Source organism: Coloeus monedula (genome assembly GCF_965178545.1).
Source record: "Coloeus monedula genome assembly, chromosome: 2".
Lineage (NCBI taxonomy): Eukaryota > Metazoa > Chordata > Aves > Passeriformes > Corvidae > Coloeus > Coloeus monedula.
Window position 1 is genome coordinate 45,265,310 of NC_138782.1, and position 26,200 is coordinate 45,291,509.

Consider the following 26,200-nt stretch of genomic DNA (forward strand, 5'->3'; position numbering starts at 1 on the left):
GCTGCAGCAGACTGAGACACTGTGTGCCTTTCTTACTGCCCAACTACCCAGGAACGAGCTGTTCCCTCCTTACTCGGCCCAACACTGGCACCCAGTGGTCAACTGCCTTCACAAATGCTCTGGGAAACTTGGTGGATTTCATTAACACAGCCAGAGTCTGTTTAAAAGCACTAGTTCTTCGATTACTGAGGTTAAAAATGCTACCCCCTATCTAAACTGTCTAGGAAGCCTGAGACTACCATCACTGGTGAAGACAGCCAGAGCTAAGAGTAACACATAGTACCCAAAACACACATCCAAACAGAAGACAAGGCTACCACAGGGTGAAGCACATCAGCAAGATTGTTCTTTTAAGGAGCAACTATGCCACCTCAAGCAACAAGGTATTTTATATGTCTTTTTTTAAAGAGCTACAGACTGTGAAAGAATTCTTGGACAAGAGAAAATTATCTAACCCTTGATGATGCAGCCCCATTTTTCTAAAGGTCCTAGTACTGAAGGCAAGTTCCAGGGACGTGATACAGCACATCAAACAAACTACGCTTGATGCAATTTCCCAAGAATCAAAAGCAGTAATAGGGCTAACAAAAGCCCCAGGCATTAAAAGGCACTCAAGGAACCTCCAGTCTAAGTTATTTGCCATTAGTAGCCAGAAGGGGACAATGCTTCAAATTCTGGGCATTAACCAAACAGAAACACACAGAAGTGAGCCCAGATGCAGAGTCCAGGACCAAACTCTGAAAGATTCCATGTAGCATTCTTCCCTCTAACACAGTGATACTGGTTTCAGGTGACCCATACAGTCTTTGCAAGTAAGTATACAGAAGTCAAATGTCACGACAGCATGTCAGAGAAATAAAGGAGAAGACAGGAAAATCAAGCTATGAAGCGCAAAAAAGGCAGCATGAACAGCGAAAATGCTTTACTCACTAAACCAAGGCTGAACTGAAAGAATTATCAAAATAGTCTGTGAACCTAAATTTTACTAAGCTTAAACTCCCTCATATTGCAGCATAAGGAACTGTGAGAAGGGGATTAAACTTGCATTAGAATTAGACTGATCAATAGATTAAGATGAGAATAAGGAAACTGAATTGTAACTTTTAGCTGCTTCCTTACCATGAACTGCTCTGGTTTCTAAAAAATACTACTACTTCTAACAAAGACAAAATACTCAGCATCAGAGTAGTTGAGTAGTTCTTGAAAAAAGTTTAATGAGACAAATGTCTTCATAGCACAGGTAAATCGTACATCATACATTACTTGCTTACACAGGAACTGAATTAGTCTTTTCGTAACTGGATAGTTTGCTCTTTAATTCCATCTTTTGTGACAATGCAAATCTTAAGTGCATCCCCAGTGTACACATCTCTCTCAGCAGCAGAAATGAAGACATCCTTAACTAGCTGCAAAGCCTTTTCCAGGGTCAGAGGTACATGTTCCACATTTTGCATGTTCTTGAAGCCAATCTAAGAAAAGATGAAAATGCATTTTATCCATCTATGAAAACTGTTTCAGTCTCTCCAGTAGAATGAACAGATTTAGGTGAATTACTAAAAATGGCTTGTCTATTTTAAAAAAACAAAAGCTGAAAACGCATTTCTCCACACAGTTTATAGTTGAGAGCTTTGCCAATACCAGTACTCTTAGAAAATTAACTAGAAGCACATCCAATGCACAGCCAGCAAAGCTCCTCCTGCTCATTCAGCATATACAAGATCACAATGAACATTTGGATCTGATCTAATTCCTCACAAACTTCTCACTGGGTTGGCAGTATCAGAACTGCACATGAGCTTTTTTTCTCTGGCCAGCTCCAGTTAGGAACATTTCTTAAAAGCAAATATTCCTTAAGATACTTAGACTTCAAAACTAAGTCTATATTGGAGCACATCTGGTCCTACTAAATAGTGTAAGTTAGCTCATAAATATAAGTGCCAACTTAAGCATCAGAACAGGTAAAGGAGAAGAATCACATGTTTTGCCTGAAACCCATAAGCAATAAAAAATTGCTTATGACAACTTGGTTTTTGCAGAAGGTATTTCCTTCAGTTAATAAAGTTTAAAAAAAAAGGAAAGATTCTATTCCTTTCTCAAGTAAGAGTCAAGAATGCTCACCACTTCTGTAAGCACAAAGTTGTGTTGACATCAGGCTCAAGTGACTAAATACCAACACCAGTGTCAAAAAATTAAAACGAGAAAACATGTTTTGGTATCTCTCCCATTCAATCATTAACAGCTTCAACTAAATATGAAAATATTCAAGTATTTTAGACAGATTTAGCTGAATAAGTTTCCAGCAGTTTTATGTAAGAACATTCTTAGTGGAAAATGGTATCTGAGTTGTATAAAACTGAAGACTTAACCAAGAGTATGTTAAATGATAAAATGTATGTATTAATTCTGTGTTCTTAATTTGGTATTAATTCATGCTAAGTAACAGGCATATTTATGTTATTGGCCAAGAAAAGACTCCCAAAACCCAGGAAAAAAACCTCCAAACAACTTCTATGAGAAACTCCCCAATTAAAACATTTCTGTCTTTTGAACAAGCACTGCACTATTAATAACGTATTAAAAACCTGAAGAGATCCCAAAGCAAAACTTTCATTTCTCCTGAGAAAGTAAAGTCACATAATTTATAAATGCACAGATTAACAAATCCTACCTGTAACAGATTTAAAACTTCTCTCAAAAGTAGTATTCCCCAGAAGTTAAGCTACATTAATCTGAATGTCGCAAATGTTTACTGAGATAAGGAAAAAAACAACCAAAACAAAACCCAACAAGCTGTTTTACCTGGTTATCCAGCAGAGGCTGCAGCATGGCACTTGCTGATCCACCTGCTTTGTAAGAATCTCTCTCGTAGGAGCCCACTGGATCAAAGCTATAAACTGCTCCCTTCCCTGAAAAAAAAAAAAAAAAAAGTAGTATGTAATCACAATTCAGAAAGATACTCAATACTGATAAGCATTTTTAACAAAACCAGCTCTCTGGATAAGCAGTGTCTGGAACATTGCAGATCCCAGTAAACCTTTACCAAACAACACTGAGTATGTTCAGATGATGCTTTGTACAGCAAACTCACTATGGCTGTGGCCAAGGTTATCTTCTCTATTTAAGCCACAACCACGGTCCAACAGATGTTTCCTACAGTACTTACCACAGAAAAAGTGCTGATGCAGAATAATCAAAGCAGAAAAATGTGCTAGAGTGTAGTGCTGCACAAAGAGCCCCAGAGGTTCCATGGCTAACACAGACAGGCAGCTCAGACATCATTCTTGAACTATACATTTCTTGAATTACCTCCAGAAAGCATGCTTGGATGCCTCTGCATCGCACTCCCAGAACCAGGGATGATGCTCTGGTCTGTTGCACACTTCCCTCTGAAGCCAGGCCAGGCTGTGCAAAGTTTACTGGCTTGCACCAACATCAGACATACAGAAGCACTGTAGCTCTGAAGCATCGGGGTTTGATGAGGACATGCCAGTCAGAATGCAGGAGGTGGCCAAGCCCAACCTTTCTGCTCAGACAGGCTGCACCCGATTCAATTAACTGGCCAGTGCCCTTGCCAGCAGAGCACAGGAGCTGAACAGCCCTGAGAAAGCCAGCCAAATCAAAAATCAATCTTGTTGGACCCAAATTTAGTCCATGCAAGCAAACCTGCGCTCTGATTCTGATCAGCTGCTACACCCCCTTATAATCTGAGATTTACCATTATCCAGGGCAGACTCATCCCCTGCCAGATCCCACAAATCACAGACATGTCTTAGCAAGACTGGGAAAGCAGTGTAACTTAATGGTAAAAACAAACTGCAGGCAATGGCTAAAATAATCCAGACAAGACCACCTCTGAGCTCCTTCTCAAAGCCAGAGAACACAGTATTTCAGCAACTCAACCAAATCTCTGGACAGGAGCCCAGTAAGTCCAGGAAGGGCTGTATATTAAACTACAGCTTCGGTGTAGAAGTCATGATTTTCATTAGAGGTCAGTTAATATTTAAAAATAACTTTGTGGAAACCCGTCTCTGGAGTAAGTCTTTGTATTTAATAGCCTTTACCACACTCACAGGTCTGAGTAAAACATATACAATTTTACTGGTGACATCTACTTTAAAGATGCAATTAAGAAATCCAGCAAAACAGTTGTAAAATTTTCCAGTCTAAAGTACAAATTATTTCACCTCAGAAATTTTATTTGTAATCAAATAATTATAATGTAGTATTTATACTTTCAGACCTTTAGAGATGAAAGATCAAGTGAGTTACAAAAACTAGGAAACAAGCCAGATACATAATATGTATTTAATCTGTATAAGTACCATAATGCCTAAAGGCAGGTGTTAGGAATAAGAACACAAACTTTGTTATTCAATCACTACAACTGAGATGTAAAGCAATAGCTATCCATCCACAGAAATTCAGCCTCTCTTTTTTTGTTGTTTTTCTGTTTAAAGTCTTACCTTCTTCATCAAGTCCACCAATTATGTTGTAAACATAGTAGGGAAAGAAACGTCGAGAATACAGGATCGTAGACAGCATTGCTGCAATAGCCCCAGTAGTCATGGTCTTGTTGTTGGAATGCCTGTACATCTGCCAGTGGTAGAGCACATCCAAGAACAAAGTCAAACACTAAAGCTGACATTCAATCAGAATTACATTTTCTGTAACCTCACTACAGAAGAATCTGATGCTAAGCAAAATTAACCAGCACCATCAGTGAAAACCTTGGTCTAAATGGTATAGTCTTTTTAGAAGCCAGAGATTAACACATCTTCAAAGTTTTGCAATTAATAGGTGTTGCCTCATTAACAATATCTTCTCCAGCTTTTCCATTCCATAAATTTGTGGTGTCACACTTAGTAAGAACACAGCACCAATTTTCCCTGCCAGATCTTTCACTAGCAAAACAGTTATAATACAAACACTTGAAAAAAACCAGCAGAAGTTATGTTTAAAATTTACCTTATTATCAGTCTCAAGTGTAATATTAGGAATCTAAGTTTCTAAATAAAATAGGATAGGTAGTTACCTTTAATCTGGCTTCAATAATTTTAGTAAGGGTAAGGCAGTCCCCATGGAAACCAGTGCATCCAATGACCGTTTGTTCTGTTCTGAAAAACGTAAAATTTTGTTGCAATTTTAGACTTAGCATGAACAACATCAATTTCTTACACAGCAGGTTATTATGAAAACACCAAATGTATTTTCAGTTTTTGTAATGCTGCCAAAAAGTTGTCTAAAATGTACTAACAGATCTGTGGTGTATGAAAGACACCTGCAACCTACATCTTACAGAGGACTCATTAAACACAGGACCACGCAGACGTCTTTCTTCAACCCACTTCCTTCTTCAACTGTCAGTAAGACTGACAAAAAGAAATTCTCCATTTCTTCATGCACCCCTGACTACAGCTGTAGCAATTCAATCTTGCTAGAAGATCCATTTTATACTGAGGAGCCACAGATCCTATCACTCAGTCCAATTTTTACTCAATTGGACCAGAGGGCTGCATTAAGCTTGTAGGATGGTTACATGACATTTACAGTGTTGGTGGCTTTCTGTGTCAGCACAACAGAAGTGATCTGGCTGCAGATGCATCAGAGAAGCTTAGCCCTCTGCTCAGTTTTCAAATGTTTTATAAACACTAACCACAGGAACACACACTTGGAATTTTAATTCTAGGAAATAGAAGAGTCTAGAAACATAAACACCCACAGACCAACCCAAAGCAGTCATTCAGAAAACATCTTTAAACAGAATCTCCCCTCAGCCTGTCACTAGAATTACACAAAGCCATCATATGCAGTATGTATACTGTACCAGAGTACACTTGGGCAGTATCAGAGAGTCAGAGAGTAACAAGTTAGCCAGGAGAAACCTAAGTTATTTTGATCTCATGTCATCAATTAGAAAAAGAAATAATAACGCACAAGACAAAAAATGTTTACACAGTTGATGACAGCCTACAAGGCACGCACCTGCTGCAGTAAAAGAAACATAAATAATATGTAGTTGTACACCAAGGAGATGCTACCCAGGTGAGTCAAACTAAGCATAAAATGAGCATAGAAAGTTCAAAAATGGAACAACTGATAGGTTTACCTCTGCAAAGTGCCAGGTAGTTAACTAGAGAGACACACTACAACTGGCAGCAGTGGGCACACTTGCGTACCATCACCAGGTCTTCTGATGAAGCAGAGTGAGTTATCATAGGATTAAATTTTGCTACAGTTAAGTTAAAAATTCTTCTGATTATCCAGCCAAAAAAACCCACATTAAGGTTTGTATTGTACAAAAAAAGTTCCGTTCTCAGTTAACTTCAAGAGCATGAAACAAGAAATCTGGCTATATTTACAATATCACATCACATCTTGCATTACAGCAAGGGTCACCATGACCCCAAAATCTACTTTGTTACTGTGCTTTTTCTTCTAAGAATTCTGCTTAAAGCAGGATGCAGGTGACATGGTCAGCAATACAAAAGATTTTCCATCTTTTTCAATCCTTGCAGATCTGGACTTACAGCTTGTAGCATTTTGGACTGTCCCGGCAGTGAATTGAATAGCCTTCACTCAGACGCGTGTCAGAGGCAACAATACAGAAGTCTTCTCCAGCAATGGCCAGCACAGTCCTTAAAAAAGAGAATTGATAAATCATGACCTTCAGCACAAGTATCTTCTCAGGCAACACAGAAACAAACTAGATAGTAATTCTATAACCAGACTCACGTTTTGTCAAGCATCTTATGTTCCTTGCTATTTTTCCCACTATGCACATCCCTACTCAACACCAAAGGAAGAAGACGCTAGACACACTGAAGAAAATATATGCACGTGGCCCTCTACTTTGATTTAAACTGTATGGAAACTTGGTAAAACAGAGACTCTACACCAGACAAGAACCAGACATTACACTTACATAAACACCGCTTTTTAAATCTGGTGTTATTACTTCCTAACAACTAGTTTTGTGATCACCATTAAGTTACAAAGAGATGCCTTTTAAAAAACAGTAGTCATCATAAGACAAAAAAAATCTGCCTGGCCAGATCATGTCACCAATTCAGGTGTGTAAAACACCACCTGACTTTAAAAGTTACAGCAAGGTAGCGTTCAACCCAGTTACAAATTTACTAGCAACAGGACAAGGAGCAGTGGCCATAAACTAAAACACAAGCAGTTCCACCTCAACATGAGGAAGAACTTCTCTACATTGAGAGTGGCAGAGCACTGGAACAGGCTGCCCAGGGAAGCCATGGAGTCTGCCTGTCCAGAGACATTCAAACCCACCTGGACGCGTTCTGGCGTCACCTGCTCGAGGTGACCCCGCCTTGGCAGGGGGGTTGGACTGGATGATCTGCAGAGGTCCCTTCCAACCCTAACTATTCTGTGAGTCTGTAACAGGACCATTACCTGGGTTTCCTAAGACACTATAAAGAAACGACTCTGCGGGAGACAAAAGATACGTACTTTAAGACCAGTCAAAGTTTAGGGAGCCCGAGCGTCCCAGAAGCCACACGGACAAGCAAGAACACCCTGAAAGGCTGCAAGGACTCAAGGCAAGCCCGAGCCCAGCTCCTCCTTGTGCTGCCGCTCTCTCTACAAAGAGGAGACTGTGGGGGGAGATAAACCCGCACTGAGCACCGGGGGGAGGCAGGAGCAAGGCGAGGCAGGCCCAACCTGGAGCCGCACTCCCCTGGGCCCCCTGTCCCGGGCCGAGGGTGTCCCGTCCCGCCCGCTCCCCGCCCCGGCCCCTCACCCTCCGTTGAAGGTGTATGGCGAGAAGCGATAGTGCTGCACGGGCGCCTCCAGCTCGTAGCCCGTCCCGGGCCGGGAGGGCCCGTGTCCCGCGGTGGACAGCATCGCGGCGGCCCGATCGCTGCTGTCTCACGACGAAATGGCGGCACCGGAGGCGGAAGCGGAGCCGCTCGGGGAAGGCAGCACCGCCTCCTCTCGGCTGCTCTGCCGGGCGGCGAGCGCCTTGCCCTGGCCGGAGGGCGGCGGGACCGCTCTGGAGCGGAGCCCGCCGGCGGGCGAGGTGTGTGCCTGGGCCCTCAGGCAGCGTCGGCACCGCCTCTTGTCCAAGCGCTGCCAAGCGCTGCCACCTGCGTGCCCTCTCGTGGAAACACACAGGCTGATCAGTGGCCGTGGTGAGGCCATCAAACACCCCTCATGTTTGGGCGGGTGGGCAGCAGGGTGGCTCCTGCTCTTTAGGAGAGAGCGCCTTTGGAACTGCTGTGAAGAGCAAGGGTCGGGAATCATAGAATCATGGGATGGTTGGAGTTGTAAGGGACCTTAAAGATCATCTAGTCCCAAACCCCCTGTCACGGTCAGGGACACCTTTCACCAGACCAAGTTGCTCAGAGCTCCATCCGGCCTGGCCTTGAACACTTCCGGGGATGGGTATCCACAACTTCCCTGGGGAGCTTGTGCCAGTGCCCCACCACCCTCAGAGCAAAGAACTTCCTCATAATATCTAATCTAAATCGTCTCTCTTTCAGTTTGAAGCCATTCCCCCTTGCCCTGTCACTGCATGCTTTCGTGGAAAGTCCCTCTCCCCCTTTCTAGTAGGTCACCCTGAAGCCTTCTCTTATCCAGGCTGAATAATCAAAATTATCTCAGCCTTTCCTCACAGAAGAGATGCTTCATCCTTCTAAGCATCTTGATGGCCCTCCTCTGGACTTGCTCCAACAGGTCCAGGTCTTTCTTGTGCTGAGGACCCCAGAGCTGGACATAGTACTCCAGATGGGGTCTCACCATGGGGCGTAGTGCCAGGCACCATGGCACAAGTGGAAACAAGCAGGAAGGGCTGGGATAGAAGTTCAAAGAGGTGCTAGGGGAGAAGGATGGAGGGGGGACAGTGAGATGCAGGGAACACATGTGGTGCTCCTGGGGAGAAGTGTGTTGCTGTACTTGGGAAGCAAAACTGTGGTGGCTGCAGTCTCCGTGTGCACACACAGCAGCGAGACCCGAAGGTGGCATGCACCGCAGTGTGGAACTCTGTACAGCTCCAACGTGAGGAACCACAGCCTCTGTGAGGGCCTGCTGCACTGCCAGGGACCCCCACAGATTCACAGGATCCATCAGGCTGGAAGGGACCACAGGGGGTGATCTGGTGCAACCTTTCTGCTCGAGCAGGGTAATCCCAGAGCACCTGGCACGGGATTGTGTCCAGATGGTTCTTGAACATCTCCAGTGAGGGAGACTCCACAACCTCTCCGGACAATCTATTCCAGTGCTCAATCACCTGCACAGTGAAGTTCTTCCTCATATTCTGGTGGAACTTCCTGTGCATCAGTATCTACCCACTGCCTCTAGTCCTATTGCTTGGCACCACCAACAAGAACCCGGCTGAATCCTCTTCACATCCACCCTTTAGATATTTATACACATTAATGGGGTCCCCTCTCAGTCATCTCTTCTCAAGGCTGAACAGGCCCAAGCCCTTCAGCCTTTGCTCATAAGAGAGATGCTCCAGTCCCTTAATCATCTCTATAGCCCTCTGCTGGATTTGCTCCAGGAGCTCCATGTCTCTCCTGTCCTGAGGAGCCCATAACAGGACACAGCACTGCAGATGTGGCCTCACCAGGGCTGCTGGCAATGCTCTTCCTAATGCATCCCAGGGCACCATTGGCCTTCTTGGCCACAAGGGCACTGCCGGCTCACGGACAGCCTGTTGTCCACCAGGACCCCCAGGTCCTTCACCGCAGAGCTGCTTCCTAGCAGGTTGGCCCCCCGCCTGTCCTGCTGCATACGGTTACTCCTCTCCAGGTGCAGGACCCTGCACTTGTCCTTGTCTAATTTCTGAAGGCTCTTCCCTGCGAAGGCTCTTGTCCCGCTGGCGGCGGGAAGTGACGCGCCGGGCGCGCCGGTGGCGCGGGGGCGGGGCGCGGCCGGGCTCCGGCGGGCGCTGAGCGCGGCGGGAGCGGAGCGAGCGCCAGGTACCGAGCGCCCGCCGCTGCCCCGCGGCCGCCGCTCGCCCCGCTGCCCGCGGACGGGCCGCCGGCTGCCGCTGGGGCCGCGATGGTGCGGGGCAGGCCGGGCCTGGAGGGCGGGGACGGTGCGCGGGCCGGGCTGGCTCCGCACCTCCGGGGCGGCCTGAGCCGCGGCGGGGGGAGCGGGGAGGGACTCCCGCGGCGGGGAGGCGACGGCCGCCTTTCTCTCCCTCGCCGCGGCTCGGGGGCGAGCGGCGGCCGTGGCGCCGGCCGCGGGATGGGCGCGGGCAGCGGCGGGACCCTGCGAGGGCGGGCGGGAGCGGGGCGGGGGCTGCGCGGGCCTGGGGTCGGTGTTGGATGGGGAGCGCGGAGGGCTGGGGCGTGCGGGCAGGCTGTGGCCGCACGCCGAGCGCTGCTGTGTGGCTGGTGGAGAGCCCGCAAGGGGCCTCGGGGGTGGGTCGGTGCCTCCTCCGGGCTGTCTCCTGCTTCTGGACTCTGTTCCCTCGATGAAAACGTCGCCCGACGTTTGTAGTGGAAATCCGAGCAAGCCGCGTTGAGTGGTTACGGGAGGGACCTCTGCGTAGACGGTGCCCTGGCTGCAGGTTTTGGCATGCCTGGTATCCAGCCTTCTTATTAAACAGCTCGGCTGTCGAGGAGTTGATTTTTTTTCTTCCAGGATAATGTTTAGGCTTCTAATGTACCCCCGTTGTAAAACCTGGGTGCCCTGCTTGATACCTTTCGTAGGGGTAAAGATGATAATATCTTATGGTCATGGGTGGAAAAAAGCAGGCCTTTTTAGCTGCAGTGTAAATATCAATGTAATTCTCAGCTCTCACATCTTAAAAAAAAGAGAGGCTGAATAGGCTGTCTTCAGCTTTTGAGGTGGCCTACCTCTGGCTTGATAATGACCTTGAATATTTCTCAGCAATAGTTAAGGAACTTACAAATTAATGGGAAAATATTTTATATCATTGGCATCATAACATTTAAATTCTCCACTTGTTGTTTATTTCCATAACACGGCAATAGAAATACAGTTAAAACAAAAGAAAATCATTGTACATTTCACTTGTATACTGGAAATTGGTTTTCACATATTTCTTTTTTTCTCGTGAAATGCATGTCATTGCAGTTTGAAATCTGTTAGTGCTTTATTTTATGGAATTGGATGGAAGAGGTTTTCCTAGCTCTGATTTGACCAGCCATGCTTTTCTCATAGAAAAAAAATAATTTTTTTTTGAAAGGCCAAGCCTTAAAATAGCTAGGAAGAGACTTACAAATAATGTGTCACTAAGCTTGTCAGTTAGTAGTCGGGGGAATTAAATTCTAAAAAAATCAGTGCTTTTCCAGGTAAAGCAAAGCTCGCAGTAGAATGAGCATTAACAGCTTGAGCTGTTTGTGCAGGATAGTTTGGTTAGACAGAGGCCTGCCGATGTGAGTCAGGTAACCTGCCAGGGACTCCAGCAGAATCATGCTGCAAAGTTTCTATGGAGCATGCCTGAAAAAGGTTATTTTTATGGATTGTGCATGTGTGTGTGCATACGCGTGAATGTTCTTGCATGTTTTTGTACGTGGGTGTCTCTTATCTGAGTCAGCAGCTGATAGGTTTACTTTTGGGTTTGTGTTTAGATATTATTCTCAAGATATTACTTTTTTTCTTTCCAGGCTTTGGTTAGTGTTTTAGACTCATACCGTATTTCTCTGGAGCTGATGTTTTCCTAACACTTTCAGCTTGGCTTTAAAAGCTACTTTGCTGGAATGTTTTAAACAGTTAAAAACCCTCTAGGATTCAAAAGTTTATTTAAATTAGTTGAAGGAAGTACTTCTGGCCTCACCAAAGAAATAACTGGAATCATGGATCAGAACAACAGTTTGCCACCCTACGCTCAAGGCTTAGCCTCCCCTCAGGTAAAAACAAATTATTTAAGATGCAACTATGATCTGAATTTCTTTAATGAAAGCATTTTCTGTTTCTTGCATGTAGCTTCCTGTTTTTTGTTTGCAGATCTGAAAAATTCTGCTAGGTATAGAATAATACTATAGTATTAATAGTATGAAGCAGAATTTTAAGACCATTGATGTCTATATCCAGAAGTATGAGAAACATGCAGTTTCTTACACATAGAGTGTAAGAATATATGTGGGATTTCTTAATGGGGTTGCTCTAAGTTGAAATGTGACTGACAAATTGGAAGCATTAATTTAATTTTGGTGGTTGCTCCTTAAACTATGTACATAATGGATTGTTGCTGGCTATGAATGCACTGGGTACAGTGAGCACAGTTGGTGTTCAAACAATTTCAAGTTCAGTTGTGGGTCAACATTGAGACATGCTTGCAAGGTAGTGTGAGAAGCGTGTCATGTCCCTAGGTTCCTATGGGGTAGTATTTTATTCGATAGAACAGCTGCATTTTCAAGGATTTTGTGTTTTTAATGATGTACTGCTATATGCTTCAGGTTTGATATGAGCAACTCAGCTAACATAGATTTATTTTTAGACTCCTCCTGAAAACTTTGTCTCTTGAAAACAAAATGGAGTCAACATGAACTGTGGTTTCTGTGTCACGTTTTCTTCTGTAGGGTGCAATGACTCCAGGAATTCCAATTTTTAGCCCGATGATGCCATATGGCACAGGACTGACACCGCAGCCTGTCCAGAGCACCAACAGTCTGTCCATATTGGAGGAACAGCAGCGGCAGCAGCAGCAGCAGCAGCAGCAAGCAGCACAGCAATCCACGTCACAGCAAGCGACACAGGGAACGTCTGGTCAAACCCCCCAGCTCTTCCATTCACAGACTCTTACCACAGCCCCTTTACCAGGAACCACACCTCTGTACCCCTCTCCAATGACTCCAATGACTCCAATAACTCCTGCAACACCGGCATCAGAGAGCTCTGGCATAGTGCCACAACTACAGTGAGTGCCCCTATGCTTGTGCATCATGTCCTTTTTCAGCCCTTTTAAGACTTAGGACCAAAGTCACATCAGGAATTAGGTACTACATTTTGGTGGGAAGGGAGGTCCTGAGAATTTACGAGTCTCCTGTAGCAATATGAGTGATTTTTGCTTTTAATTTTAGCTTAGCTTCATTACTAAACCATGTAGTAATATAAACAGTTTCTTAGTGATTTGTCAATGGTACATCTTTGAAGCATACCAGTGGAGGGTTATATATGTCTTCATTTAACACCATCCTGACTTTTAAGTCCTTGCACTTTAGGAGTTCATGATGTTCTCTTTTCCAACGCATGGCTAACACTGAGAAGGGAAAAAGCCCTAGAACTAGTTCTAAGTTTAGGTATGGAAATATTTTCAGTGAACTTCAGCTTTAAAGAGACTATTTCAGAAATTTATGGAAGGGACAAAGGGAAATGGTTGGTAACATGAATTGAAAGAGTAGTTTTCTCATATTTTTCATTTTTTTTCCCTCACTGACGACCTTTACATTTCAGGGTTTTCCCAGAAAACAAAATTTTTTATCTAGGATCTTCTTTTAAACTTTCTGGAGACTCGCTATCCCATCTCCTGGCAATGGGTTTACCTCCTGGGTCATTCCCACTTAGTTCTGCACCTTCCTCCTTGAAGGGCATAGCAAGGAAAATTTCAGATGGTAATACCTCATTTTTTCCAGCAGCTTCCCTGATTATGGTGAGGGCTCTCAGCACCAATAATTTTTCTTGCCAAACTGAAATAGAGATTCTTCTCATGGGACACCTTTCATAATAGCTGACAGATAAGGAGGAATCAGCAATTATGCCTTAGGAGCTTCTGCCCTACAAAAGGAGGTTCCTGAGCCGAAACACTGCTCAGTGCTCCTGTTAGTAGGAAAGATGCCATTCAAACTCACTTGGAGAAACAAAATGATAAAAAAAATAAAATTGATCAGGTGTGGTTAAAAATGAGGAAGACACATGAATTCCTTCCTGTCTTTTTAATATATTTCTCTGATCTGTCTTTAGGAATATTGTGTCCACAGTGAATCTTGGTTGCAAACTTGACCTAAAAACTATTGCACTTCGTGCCCGAAATGCTGAATATAATCCCAAGGTAAGAGAAATGTATTAGAGTTCATTTTATAACAGATATATCAAAGGCACAGGTTGTGGCTGCAGGCTGCTGCAATAGACTTAAAAACCTACCTGCTATATATGCAGTTTTATAGTGTAGTTAAAAGGGAAATTTTAATAAATTTGGAATGTTCAAATTAATAAAAAGCATTTTTATGCTGAGGTAGCTGTGATGTGCACCAGGTTGTAAGTTGTTAGATTTAGAAAAAACCTAACCAACAGTGTAATAGACTGGCCAAGCTTTTTGGGGTAGAGCTGGCCTCTGCTGCTGTTCATATAGGTATATTTGTTGGTAGTGCTCAGAGAGCTCTTTTTGCATGTTACTGTGAAATGTTTGATTATGAAATCTTGTTCCCTATCTCCCAACAAGGAGAAAGGAAAGAAGGATTCAAGTCCTGGGCTCCTGCCAGAGCTGTGGTTTCCTCCACCTAGCTGCTCCTCTGGAATTCTTATGGTCGCAGGGCATTTGCTTATTTTTCAGTCTTGCTTCCCCTCTGTTCTCTCATGTTCTCCCCCAGTACTTCTGCCATCTCATTGCTTCTGATAGCTTAAGTTTGGTGGAACAGCAAAGTTAAATTGATTTTTATTGACTTCAAAGTTGCCTGCTGCTTCTAAATAGTAGTGGGGTTCTAAATAAGTGGCTTCTTTTTAGCTTGGGACACCTGAACAACAGCAAAGGACCTGGAGCATTAAATCAAGAAAATTATGTTGCTTCATGTTTCTTTTGGGTGACTCCTCTTGAAAATGTTATCTTTTCCAACAACAGTAGCTGGACACTAATAAAAGTTTAGATGTTGTGTAGTTGAATTGGCTTGTCTTGGGAAGGCTTCAGTTTTCCTGGGGTGTGTGTGTTTTCTTTGTTTTAGCATTTAGTATTTTGCTGCAGTTGACCTGAACTCTGCTCTCAAAGGTTAAAGCACGCATGCAGGCATATATGATAAATGACTGTTACTGTAAGCTTATACCAGTGATGTTGTTACATAATTGTGAGTAAGATATTAGCGCAGCAAAAATTTGAGCATGCCTTGGTAACTCCCAGGGTAGGGGGGTAGGTGGCTGTGTAAAACTTGTAGGCTAGAATAATCAATATGAAACACTGTTTTCCATGGCAGAGGGAAAGAAGGGTTATGTAACACACTCCTGACACTCCTTAGTCAGTACATTCATCTATCAAAGAAAGATGTTGCTTGGCTGTATTATTTAAGTCATATTTTGACAAACGTGCTGTTGGGTAACCCACGCTACCGCCTTGGTTATGTCAGCAGAACAATTCATGGGACTGCATTATGAGCTGTTCCAAGTTAAATATAACAAACAGGGGTTTGTGTGTGTATGCCTACATCAGTTTCCAGTATCTCTTGCTTCAAGGAATTTAAGAATATTTGGAAATGCTTACTTAGAATAAAAAGGTAGAGCTAATTGGGCTGCTGTGTCCTACTGTGGTAGCTGAGGTGACTTCTGTTTACACAGGACTTTGATCTCCAGCTGTTCTGTTTGCTGGTATTGTAACACTGTCCCAATTTTTTTGGATAGTTTTCCATCCTACTTAGAAGAGATAAGATTTCAACACATATGGAGGAATTTTTAAAAATTTATTTTTAAAATTGTTTCTATTGCTCTGATGCAAATGCTAGCATTATTTGTATGTTGCATATATAGTAATGAGAGATGAATAGGAATGCAACAGTAAATATCCTTCCTGCCTGGCTCTGCCTCTCAGTGTGTGTGGTTGAAGGTACTTATGGTTTAAGCATTTCAAGTAAACTTTGAGGGATCTGTAAGTATGTTTGACCGTAGTTTTCCTTGCACTACAATGTAACTTGCTACTTAGATTATGCAGATTTGTTTTTAATGTAATGATGACAGCAGTGTGTCACTAACAGTCTCAATGCTTACACTTCAGCGTTTTGCTGCTGTTATTATGAGAATAAGAGAACCACGTACTACTGCACTGATATTCAGCTCTGGAAAAATGGTGTGCACAGGAGCAAAAAGGTATGTTTAGGCATTACAAGCAAACTAATTCAGGCTGTCTTTTCTTGTGTACCATGATGCTTGTTTATATATACACATCAAAGTTGTACAGGTACAGATAATCTTGCTTCACAGTTACTTCAAATTATACACATTTCTACAGAAAATGCCTGTTTATGATTGAAGAGACTTCCTAACTTATGGGGAAATGGTAGTTCTATTTCTGAAGTGCTTTCATTCAGTCTGATAAACTGGTTTGCAGAGGTCACTATATTCAAATTTTTGGCTTTGCAGTTATCTGCTTTTTCTAGTAATTTAAAAAATTCAGCAGCTATGCATTGGAACTGCTTGAAGTGTAAGGATGGTGACAGAAGGATTCATTCATCACAGGACAAGAGCTCCAAATCTCTGGTTCCTGTAGTCTTATCTGTTCTTAACATGACCTTTGAAGCACAAGAATTGAAAACTAGACATGAGTTTAACTCTCATGGGCAGGAGAGAACTCTGCTCTGAAGAAGTCTGCTAGGAATCCAGAAGGAATATACTAATGAGCAGGATGAATGACTAGATCTGTACAGGGAAACACTTTCTCTGCCTGGTGGCACTTGAAATTCCAGTTGTCTTAGTCTGCATCAGGAGCAAACAGATCCTCAGCTGTTTACAAACCTGAAGCAAACTGAATTCTGCAACAGTATGTAAGGCTGTGCAGTTGTGTTAAACCCATGTTTGAATGTGTGGGCTGAATCAAGCAGAAGATTTTGGCAGTTGACAGATTTTTATAGAAATACGTATTTTCTAGCAGTTGTAGTTAAAGGTTTTCTACAGTGAAAACTTAAGTAACAGTCTTAATGTCCCATTAGAGGGACTCTGGTCAATATTTTAAAAGTATAAAATGTATGGATTTATAATTTACTGTTTTGTCTCTCATGAAGCAGTGAATGCAACACTAATGGTGACCAGGAGCCTATTACCAAAATTAGCATGGAAACCAGTGCTAGTTGTTAATTTTGGATGTAAAAAATTATGCATGTGAGCTCCCCTGTCCCTCCACACAGACTTTTTTCCCCCAGTTAGGTATTTGTGGTTTAATGCTGTTTGCTTGAAGTAATACTTAACTGAGGCAGTAATACGGATATCCTTTTTTCACTTCAGTGAGGAGCAATCCAGACTGGCAGCAAGGAAGTATGCAAGAGTTGTTCAGAAACTGGGTTTTCCTGCAAAATTTTTGGATTTTAAAATTCAGAATATGGTGGGCAGCTGTGATGTGAAATTTCCCATCAGACTGGAAGGATTGGTACTTACACACCAGCAGTTCAGCAGGTAAAAAAAGGCTTGCTTATGTTTCATTCTTGTTGCATACTATCTTAGAGAGTGAGATCTGTTTAGACTATTCCCTTGCACCACAGCGAAAACTGCATCTTTGTTCCCATCTCTGCACTGCCCCAGGTGTAACTGAGGTTGCCCAATGTGAACCTGTCAAAATTACCTTCCCTGCTACCCTCTCCAAGTTTCAGGGAAGTCAGCATCTGCTCTGCCCAGTCCTAGACTGGGCCCAGAAGATAGATGGGAACATAGGTCTGCAAGCACATGTAAACACTCTCACTCTCTTCTCTTACAGCTATGAGCCGGAATTGTTTCCTGGCTTAATCTACAGAATGATTAAGCCAAGAATTGTTCTGCTTATTTTTGTTTCTGGAAAAGTGGTTTTAACTGGTAAGTGAAGACAGTATCTTGCTCCAAGAGGTGAGATTTAGACTGTATTACAGAGAATGCACAGGGATGCCTAAGTTGCCAGGTACTTTTCTTTTAGAGATGACAGTACTGAGAAAGGAGAGTTAATAGAGTATTCCGTGGATGGTGATGTTAAGGAAACTTCCTTGTGCAGCCATCCAGCAGCCACTCTGGCAGTCAGAGCTGCACCAGCTGCAGTAGGACCAAAGCCTGTTCACAGTGGGCAGCTCCATCGAGCCAGCAGGTGCCCTGCTTGACTCCCTGCACACCCCACTCACAGTCAGACCAGCCTTTCTTGAGGGCTCAGCACCAGGCTTTGTTATGCAAAGATTCAGCAGTTCAGGCCGATTGCCTGGGGGTCCTGCACCCAGAGCTCAGCCTGCAGCTCAGTCTGCAGCTCAGCACTGCCACTGCACACAGAGCTACCCGCACTATATTCCTGAACAGATGAGAATGCACAAAGCAACAGCACATTTGGCTAGCTCAAAGGAACAATGATCATGAGCCCTAGTCAGGTATTCAGGTGCCAAAAAAGCTGTAAGAATGCAGGTGATCTTTCTGGCAAAATCTGAAAGACTTGTTTCTGTAGGCTGAGTATGTGTGATTGAGCTAGCTGTTCTTTGGCAGCTTGGCTGCGGGCTGCTGCCATGGTCATGATACAGCAGCCAAAGAAGAGGAGATACTTGAGCTCTAGGACCTCCTCAGCCTTGGGTGCTCCACCTACTCCCTCCCATTTCATCTCACGCTGTGTCTTACTGTGGAGAAGAAAACCCACAAGACCCACAGACAAAAGAAGGATCATGTCCCTGCAGTGTGGGGAAATGCAGTCCTCTGCAGTGGTCTCCATTGCCAGACCTTCCTCACCCTGATATTCACACTCTCAAAAACAGTTAGGCCTTTCTGCACAAACCTCCTACAGGGCTGTGCATTGTTGTTGGGTCTCCTGTGGAAATTATGTATATGAAAATTCCATGTGCAGTATAGCATCATCACAGAGATGCTAGGGAAAGTTTTAGCAGTTGTCAGATTAAACAGAGAAGGCTGGTAATGTAAGCTCTGTATGAAATGTGTTAAAAAGGATTGTAAAAATAGAGATTTGTGGATACACATAGGTTTTATGTAGTGTTGCACTCAAATACACATTCTAAAAGCTAAAATTAAGTATTTGGTGAAAGGTACAAACTTAATCCCTTCTCTTTTTCCAGGTGCTAAAGTACGAGCAGAAATCTATGAAGCATTTGAAAACATCTATCCTATTTTAAAGGGATTCAGAAAGACAACGTAACAGTTTCTACATGTTTCAGAGAAATCAGGGGTATATTTTACAAGGTATTGTGTATGGCACAGCAGTAACAAGAAATGGACTTCCAGTGCAACTGCAACACCAGGACTTGGACTATTTCCCAGTTAGTGCCTACTTCCCTGATGCTCAAGGGGAACTGTATTCTTGAATACGTCTACTGAGTTACTGTGAGTTGCTTTACTGGGCTGTTCCTGGAGCAGTCCCTCCAACTTTTATTTATATTCTAGCTTTTAAATAGTTTTAATGCCAGTTCTATTAATAGAAAATTGGTAATTTGGTTTAAAGACAAATGCAACTGTGTCACTCAGTGTACAAACCACTTAAATTGCCATGTATATATGTTTTAAGTTCCTTCCATAAGACCATGGTTTTTATAATTTTCAGAACTTTAGCTTTTAAATTTTTTCAATTTTAAATTTCTTTGGTGCCAGACACATTCCCTCCTTCCAGTATTAAGCAAGATAGAATGAATTTATTAATTAAAATGGCTCACTGTACATATATATATAATATATACCTTTCTTCTCTTTCCTTCTTCAACTCCACATGTACAATAAACCCTGTTTATACAACTATGGGAACTGTCTTAATAAATTTTAAAATTACCCAGCTGGTAGAATGAAATACATCAATTTTTTTTTTATTTAATCGATTTTTTAATAGCAGATTCACTACTGTAAGTGATTTTTAGTTTTGAGAGAATCTTAGCAGTGGCTTGCATACCAGCTTGCATACCAGCAGTCACATCCTTGGCAACATCTACCTTGAATATTTCCAATATGTTAAAGCAAAAGAGATGACTGGTTAAAGAAGCTTGTGTTTGAGTATGTGTTGCCTTATATTCAACAGATGGGATCTAGGCAAGTCTTAAATAGCTGCACTTGACTGAATTGAAGCAAAAGATCCCTGTTTAGCTTCTAGAATTTCTTTAAATTACTACTTTTGTATTTTACCAGCTGTGACAGCCTCACTATATTAGTGTTCCTGTAAAATGTCAAAGCCCTTCCAACTGGAGTCAGTATGTACATAATCTTCCTTCTGAACCATGCTTGAAGCCTAACGGGCTGAGAACTTTAAAAATAAACTTTTTTTTTCTTCAGTAAATTTCCAGTAATAGTAACCTCTCTATGACTTACACATTATTTCAAACAGCTTTTATCTGAAACTAACCCAAATGTAAACAATGGTGTCATTACTAAGTTGGTGTTTCATTCCAGATGAAATGAAGTTTTGGCTGGCTTTGATACTGCTCCATTTGCAAATCCTGAGTGACCTTAATCTTCAGTCTTCTGTCTACACCAGTATCTTTCCAGGTGTTTTAATAACCTGTTTCATCTTACCAGAAAGATGCTGTTTATTAATGTAGCTGTGCAGGATAAGTTCAAGATACTCAAATGCTGCATTGCCCTCAGTGCTGCGCCACTCTGTGCTGTGAGCTCATGAATGTTCCTGAGAGCTCTTTACTATAACTGTATGGCTGCCCATGCTTTTGCAGGACTTGAACTATTACCAACTTATGTGCAAAACTCTTCAACTCTTCAGAAAGCCTGGAGCCCTAAGAAACCATGGGATGGTTTTCAGCAAAATCAGTCGAGCTGTACTACAGTGACTTAAGACAGTCTGCTGTCTCACAGCACACACCAGGGCTTAAAATTACTCTGCTAGAAATTAAGTTCTGTGATAACAAAACCACTTACAGGTACAGCATTCTCTGCCTGCTCATTTGAGTACTTTCAACATCCAAAAGATTTCAAAAACCCCACAGTGGGCTCCACAGAGTCACAGGTAAGCAACCAGGAATGGTTGGAACAGGATAAGGGAATATGTAACTGAAGTCAATTCTATACTGAAACACACAAAAAAGCCTTTTCTGCAAATACAGCCATAGCCATAGGAGTAGTTGAGCAACTACCACAGTAAAGTTCAGCATTTATGGTTTCACTTTTCTCTTGCCTCAGCTATATGGCAGTCATACAGTGGAAGAATCCCTGCAGAGGACACTTATTTTTAAACTTCACCAATGATGGCAGACGTACAATTCAGCTTGAAAATCTGCTGCTACAGACAGTGTGTAACAAGACAAATGTGTTCTGGTAGGGTTGACTTTGTTTAAACTACTTCTGCATGGGGCCAATAGTTTTAAGTCAGATAAAATACTTAATTTTTGTGCATTTTATCTCAAATAACCACTCAGTCAGAACATGGAACAAACTCCCAAGTTAGGTTCAGTGTACCTGTTGAGAAAGGGAAGCAGATTTAAGTTCAGAGCAAAATGCTGTGCAGCTTTGTCTTAGCTGACTCCTGTACAGCTCTTCAACATAAGCACTCAAGCGAGTTTACAGTGGTCTGCTTTTCTTTGAATGAATGTTAATTTTTGAGTAGCCCATTGAAAATCCTGACAAGACTACAATCTTTTAAGTTTTTGAAGTTCCATTACCAACAAAAGATAATTTCACCAATCCAAAAGTTTTTCATCTTTTATTTAATAAACTTTCAGAAATGAGATTTGAAATGAAGCTCTCTGAAACAAATGCATTTGGCTTCATTACCAGGTCGAAGTAAAAGCTCCTCTGGAGCACAAGAGAGGCTGTCAAGGTCTAGTTTACCGCAGTTTTCTCACTGTTACAAGATGCACAGTTTTCAGTGACTAGTTCAACTACCTGTTTGCATAGTGCAGAGGTGCAGTGAAACAAATCGAGTATTCCATTTGGATGACCCAATTTCATAAAGTACAGCCCATGGAATAGTCTTGTTTCCATATGAATTCTTCCAGGTATTCATTTCCCCCACCGCAGTTGTCAGCACAAGTGTACACCACCAGCGTTCCCCAGTCAATGCTCTCTCCAAGGCTGTCAACGTGAAGGTGATTCAGGAGCTGTGGCATAATCTTCAAGAAAAACCAAAAGGTTTAGAGGCAGGCCACAGACTTCTCCCCTCTCCCCATTCCTCCTCCTCCTGAAGAACAACCCTGCATTTGGTGTAAGAGAATTTATGTTCTCTTACACCAAAAATCCCAGCTGAAGCTACTATGTATAACGCAGCTCAAATAAAATAAATCTGGATATCTATGTAAGTTTTATTTGACCTTAAAAGCCTTGCCTGCTCTGTGAGCCTCCTGCCATTTAAAAGTCCCTTAGTAACTATGTTTTGCTTTTGCATGACGTGAAGCATGTTTGCCATACATACACTTCTAGCATTCATAATTCTACAGCTCAATACTTCCAGCCAAACTTATTTACAATGTGCATCATTAAGTGAAAAAGCACTTAGAGGAGTAAATAAAGGTTCTGTACAATCCCTTACCATAGTTTGTTTCAACTTCAACCTTCTTGCTCAAATTACAAGCCAACCACCTACACAAATAGATCCTGAGTCTGAAATACATTACCTGTATTATTTTTAAATGAGTTTACATACCTGGAATTCAAATATCCTTTTGGCACCACATACACAATTTGGGATATCTTTCTCTTCAGGCTTATTTTCACCTGATACCCAGAGTGGACCTTCTCCTCCTCTGCAGTATCTAATTATCTGAAATACAGCAGAAGTTTAAGTTCACATGACTGTCTTTTCATCTTGGTATAAAACTGGTGTTTACTGACATAGACAAAGCTGTAGATGGAGCAGAAAAAGGTCAGTTCCTCAAAGTAATAACCATGGCAAAATATCATTTGTAAATGTAGTATTCTAAATAAGACAGATTGCTTATATGAGCTTTCTTAACTATGTGAATCATGCAGGTACTCATATTGCATTTTGTCAGTGATCCAGGGATAAACTGCAGTGATTTGTATTTCCCTAATTAAGGCACCTGGAAATGCAAGGTTGGGTGTGCTATGGTCTTGAGACAGAGAAAGAGCAGCTGGATAAATCAGCCCACAGACCTGTACACAGGAGTGCAGTCCAGATCCTTCTGTCTGCAGTTCTGCATCTAAATACAAGCAGACTGTCCTAGTGTCCCATAAGGAATTTTCAGACATATCCTTTGTTTTCCTGTTACTACCAAATCCGGCATCAGCAAAAAGACACTTGGACAGATCAGTCAGTACAGAGACGGCCAGACAGAGTGAGGAACATACCTAAAGCAGAGAAGGGAACAGACTCAAAGTCTCCTACTTTCTGGGTGTGTACCTTAACCACTCAGCTACCAGGCAAAAGATGGAGTGAATTTCTTCTTTGCCACTTTGATGGATTTAGGCCTGTGTATTCTCTGAATGAAAGGAGGGACCATGGTTTTGTTTGACAATGTAGCTTTTTAACCTTTTGCAGTAGTAAGACAGCATGGGGGGAAAATTCTGTTTTTAAATAGTGAAAATTTAAAGCCATCACTGATTTCTTCAACCTTAAAAAAAGCCAAACCACCCGCCAGTGCAGCTGATGACAATGACAGAGCTCTTCTCTGCAGTTTCGTTGCGCTGAGAAGGACAACCAACAGGGGCACAGGCTGGGGAAGAGTGCAGTGGTTCCCCATGTTTTTTGGTTAGAACCACATTGCGGGATGGTGACTCCTTCCCACACTGTGGGGGCTTCAGCACTATTGTGCCATCTCATCCAAACCAAAAGTTGTTTAAGATGGATGAGCAGGTGCTAAACTCTTACTTCAGCACGAATTAACTTCAGCATGTAAGGAAGATGAGGGTGTGTTGGTTGGGTGTGTGGAGGATGAGGAAGCATCCCCATTTCTAACTAGGTACAAAAGGCAGTGAAACATGTTGCAGGTGCAGCAGTGCCAGAACTGCTAAGTTCTAAGGCTGCCCCATCTTCTGACCTGCTCTGGTTCAGCAGCTACTTGTTTTTTAAACATTCGGAAGACCTTTTCTTCTTCAGTCTCATGTTTTGCCATTGCTTCCAATGTCTCTTCATCTAAGGACTGAAGTGCATCATCTAGGCAAGAAAAAAGAACAGTAAAAGTTACAGGTTAATACAAGACAGTAAAAAATTAAAACAGTATTAGTATGTGTAAATTAATTTTGCTTCATAAGTCATTCCTGGCATAAATCTTAAGATTTTCTTTCTTTTCATGGCATGTTAAGATTCAGTCACATACAGGCCCAATTACTAGTTTTAGTTTCATTTTAAACATAGATATCAGTACTAGAATACTGGAAAGGTAAGGAATTAATCTACCAAAATTTATGGCTCTCAGGAGGTATCACTGAGATCACAGAACCTTCAGGATATGACATTTGAAAAAGGCCCCACGTGCTGCGCATGTGCCAGACTTCAGTTTTTAGCAGTGAAGAGTGTATCTGTTACACTCCAACACCCACATCAACTGGGGGCACAAAGCACTCTTGAGACAGCTTTGAACCACAGCAAGGGACTGCCAGGAACGCAGCATCCTCCCTGGCACCACCACAAACTCTCCACCCTGGGTATGCTGAAAGCCAGTGTGGTCGCTGCAAACCCATCATAAATTTAGGGGGAGGCAGAAGGAAGGAGCCTGCACTTCAACTGCTTCATTCAAAGTCAATTAAAATAACCTCAAACCGGTTTTCTTCTGGCACAGACAAGGAAATTTTATTTTCCCTAAATTAAGACAAATCGAACTAAGTCAAGCCAGGACCATCTAACAATCTCCTGATTCCAACAGCATCCAGCAGCAGGTGCTCAGGGTCCTGCCTTTCTCACTTGAGTTGTTCCTTACCTATTGGAAGCACACAGGGACACACTGTAACTCTGAGCTATCTGCAGCAGCAGCTGCTTCAACAGCTCCTGGGGTCAGAGCTTAATAAGTCTACAACAAACTTGTATTACAAATGAGTACAGATTTAGCCTTTTTTCACCAGCAGTTTACAACGAACACTTACAAATCACAGTATTTGAAAGATGTGAGACCAGGTATCACTGGGAAGAATTACAGGCAGCATTTTATTTCTGACCTGCAATGCCTGCAGCTCCAAGCTTCTCTTGTTGTTTCGCATCCATTGATGTATCTACAGCTCCTTGTTCATCATCGGTGCTGTCAGCAGGAAATTCTGGTTCCTCAGGTTCTATCAAAATTTCATATTCTGGAAAAAGGAATTCGTTATGCTCTGGAATGGCATCTGCCGAGTCATCTAGAAAACAGAAAACAGATACCACTTCACAATGTCATCTCGTATTTCACGTCCTTCTCCCCAAAAGCTACACAGCAAATTACGTAGCAGAAACATTGCACGAGCAAGAATGATTTACATTACTGCTACATCTGACCTGGTGGTTAAGAAACACTGTTACATTAAGGACAGTGGAAAACTGCAACAGGGGTCATGTTTTGAACCTCTGTAAATCCAGGGAATGTGGAAGGCAGACCAAACAGTGCTAGCAGCAGCATTTAAGAACTCAAAACCTGCAGCTCGGCAGCTCGGTGCAGTACTAACCACGCGTGTCGAGTTCCCCCCGCTTCAGAGGTCCCTGACCGCCGCGGACCCACCTCCGGCAGCGCGCTGCCCGCAGGAGCGGCGGTGCCCGCGCCGCCAGTCCAGCGCCTGGTGCTCGGGCCCGCAGTAGGCGGCGCGGCGGCAGCGCCCGCAGCAGCGCGGCCCCAGGCAGCCGCAGACGCGGCACAGCGCGGCGCCGCTGCCCAGCTGCCGTGGGGGCGCGGGGGCCGGGCCCGGGGGCGGCTCCTCGGGGGGCGGCTCCTCGGGGTACGTGTCGTTCCGCCGCGGCAGCTGGTTCCGGAACACTGCGGGCGAGACGCGCCGGTCAGCGGGACGGCGGCCGGCGGCCCTCGCCCTATCCCTCCCTCCGTCCCTGCGCCTCACCGCGGAAGGGCCCGCACGGGCCCGCCAGGCGGTAGCAGGCGGGGCTGCGGCAGGCGAACACGAAGAGGGTGCGGTGGAAGGCGTCGGGGCGGCCGGGCAGCGGCGCGTACAGCTGGAGCAGAAAGGCGCAGGGCTGCTGGCAGCGGCCGCAGCGCAGGGCAGCGGGGCCCGGCAGCCCGGCCTCACCCAGCCACGCCGGCCGCCCCCCCACCTTGCTGGGGAAGTAGGCGCTGCGCAGCCGCCAAGCACCGCCCGGATCCGCCGCGGCCGCCGCGAACCCCAGCTCCACGCCGGGAGCCATGCTGCTGCCGTGGGCCGCCGGGCGCCGAGAGGGCCGGGCGCTGCGCCGGCCCCGCCCGGCAGCGTCCCGGGCCCGGCCCCGCCCGCCCGGCCCGTTCCGGGCTCAGCCCCGCCCCGGCTTTTGTAACGCGGCAGC

At 43.7% G+C, this 26,200-nt stretch overlaps 3 protein-coding genes across 6 annotated transcripts; 1 reads left to right on the plus strand and 2 right to left on the minus strand.

Annotated features, from left to right (window-relative positions):
* Positions 1-1,186: 1,186 nt before the first annotated feature.
* On the minus strand, positions 1,187-7,909 carry PSMB1 (proteasome 20S subunit beta 1). Its single transcript, XM_082277140.1, has 6 exons — positions 7,763-7,909; positions 6,528-6,635; positions 5,033-5,114; positions 4,464-4,593; positions 2,800-2,906; positions 1,187-1,469 (listed from the first exon to the last, which is right to left on the minus strand). Exons 1-6 carry the CDS (start codon positions 7,864-7,866, stop codon positions 1,284-1,286), a joined length of 717 nt encoding a protein of 238 aa, XP_082133266.1. The 5' UTR covers positions 7,867-7,909; the 3' UTR covers positions 1,187-1,283.
* Positions 7,910-9,887: 1,978 nt separating this feature from the next.
* On the plus strand, positions 9,888-20,420 carry TBP (TATA-box binding protein). 3 transcript variants are annotated; one of them, XR_014227164.1, is made up of 9 exons: positions 9,888-9,944; positions 11,604-11,846; positions 12,519-12,856; positions 13,900-13,987; positions 15,911-16,002; positions 17,134-17,301; positions 17,600-17,694; positions 18,918-19,182; positions 20,233-20,420. XR_014227164.1 is itself a non-coding variant. In XM_082299303.1 (8 exons), exons 2-8 carry the CDS (start codon positions 11,793-11,795, stop codon positions 18,995-18,997), a joined length of 915 nt encoding a protein of 304 aa, XP_082155429.1. In that variant the 5' UTR covers positions 9,888-9,944; positions 11,604-11,792; the 3' UTR covers positions 18,998-20,198. The 3 variants fall into 3 exon arrangements, 2 of the variants coding, with proteins under 2 accessions (XP_082155429.1, XP_082155430.1); XM_082299303.1 differs by lacking the exon at positions 20,233-20,420 and having other exon boundaries at positions 18,918-20,198; XM_082299304.1 differs by lacking the exon at positions 20,233-20,420 and having other exon boundaries at positions 9,911-10,029; positions 18,918-20,198.
* A 2-nt stretch (positions 20,421-20,422) lies between these two features.
* PDCD2 (programmed cell death 2) lies at positions 20,423-26,083 on the minus strand. 2 transcript variants are annotated; one of them, XM_082299282.1, is made up of 6 exons: positions 25,765-26,083; positions 25,434-25,685; positions 24,901-25,077; positions 23,787-23,902; positions 22,433-22,549; positions 20,423-21,902 (listed from the first exon to the last, which is right to left on the minus strand). In XM_082299282.1, exons 1-6 carry the CDS (start codon positions 26,063-26,065, stop codon positions 21,738-21,740), a joined length of 1,128 nt encoding a protein of 375 aa, XP_082155408.1. In that variant the 5' UTR covers positions 26,066-26,083; the 3' UTR covers positions 20,423-21,737. The 2 variants fall into 2 exon arrangements, with proteins under 2 accessions (XP_082155408.1, XP_082155407.1); XM_082299281.1 differs by lacking the exons at positions 20,423-21,902; positions 22,433-22,549 and adding an exon at positions 22,565-23,097.
* Between the last annotated feature and the right edge of the window lie 117 nt (positions 26,084-26,200).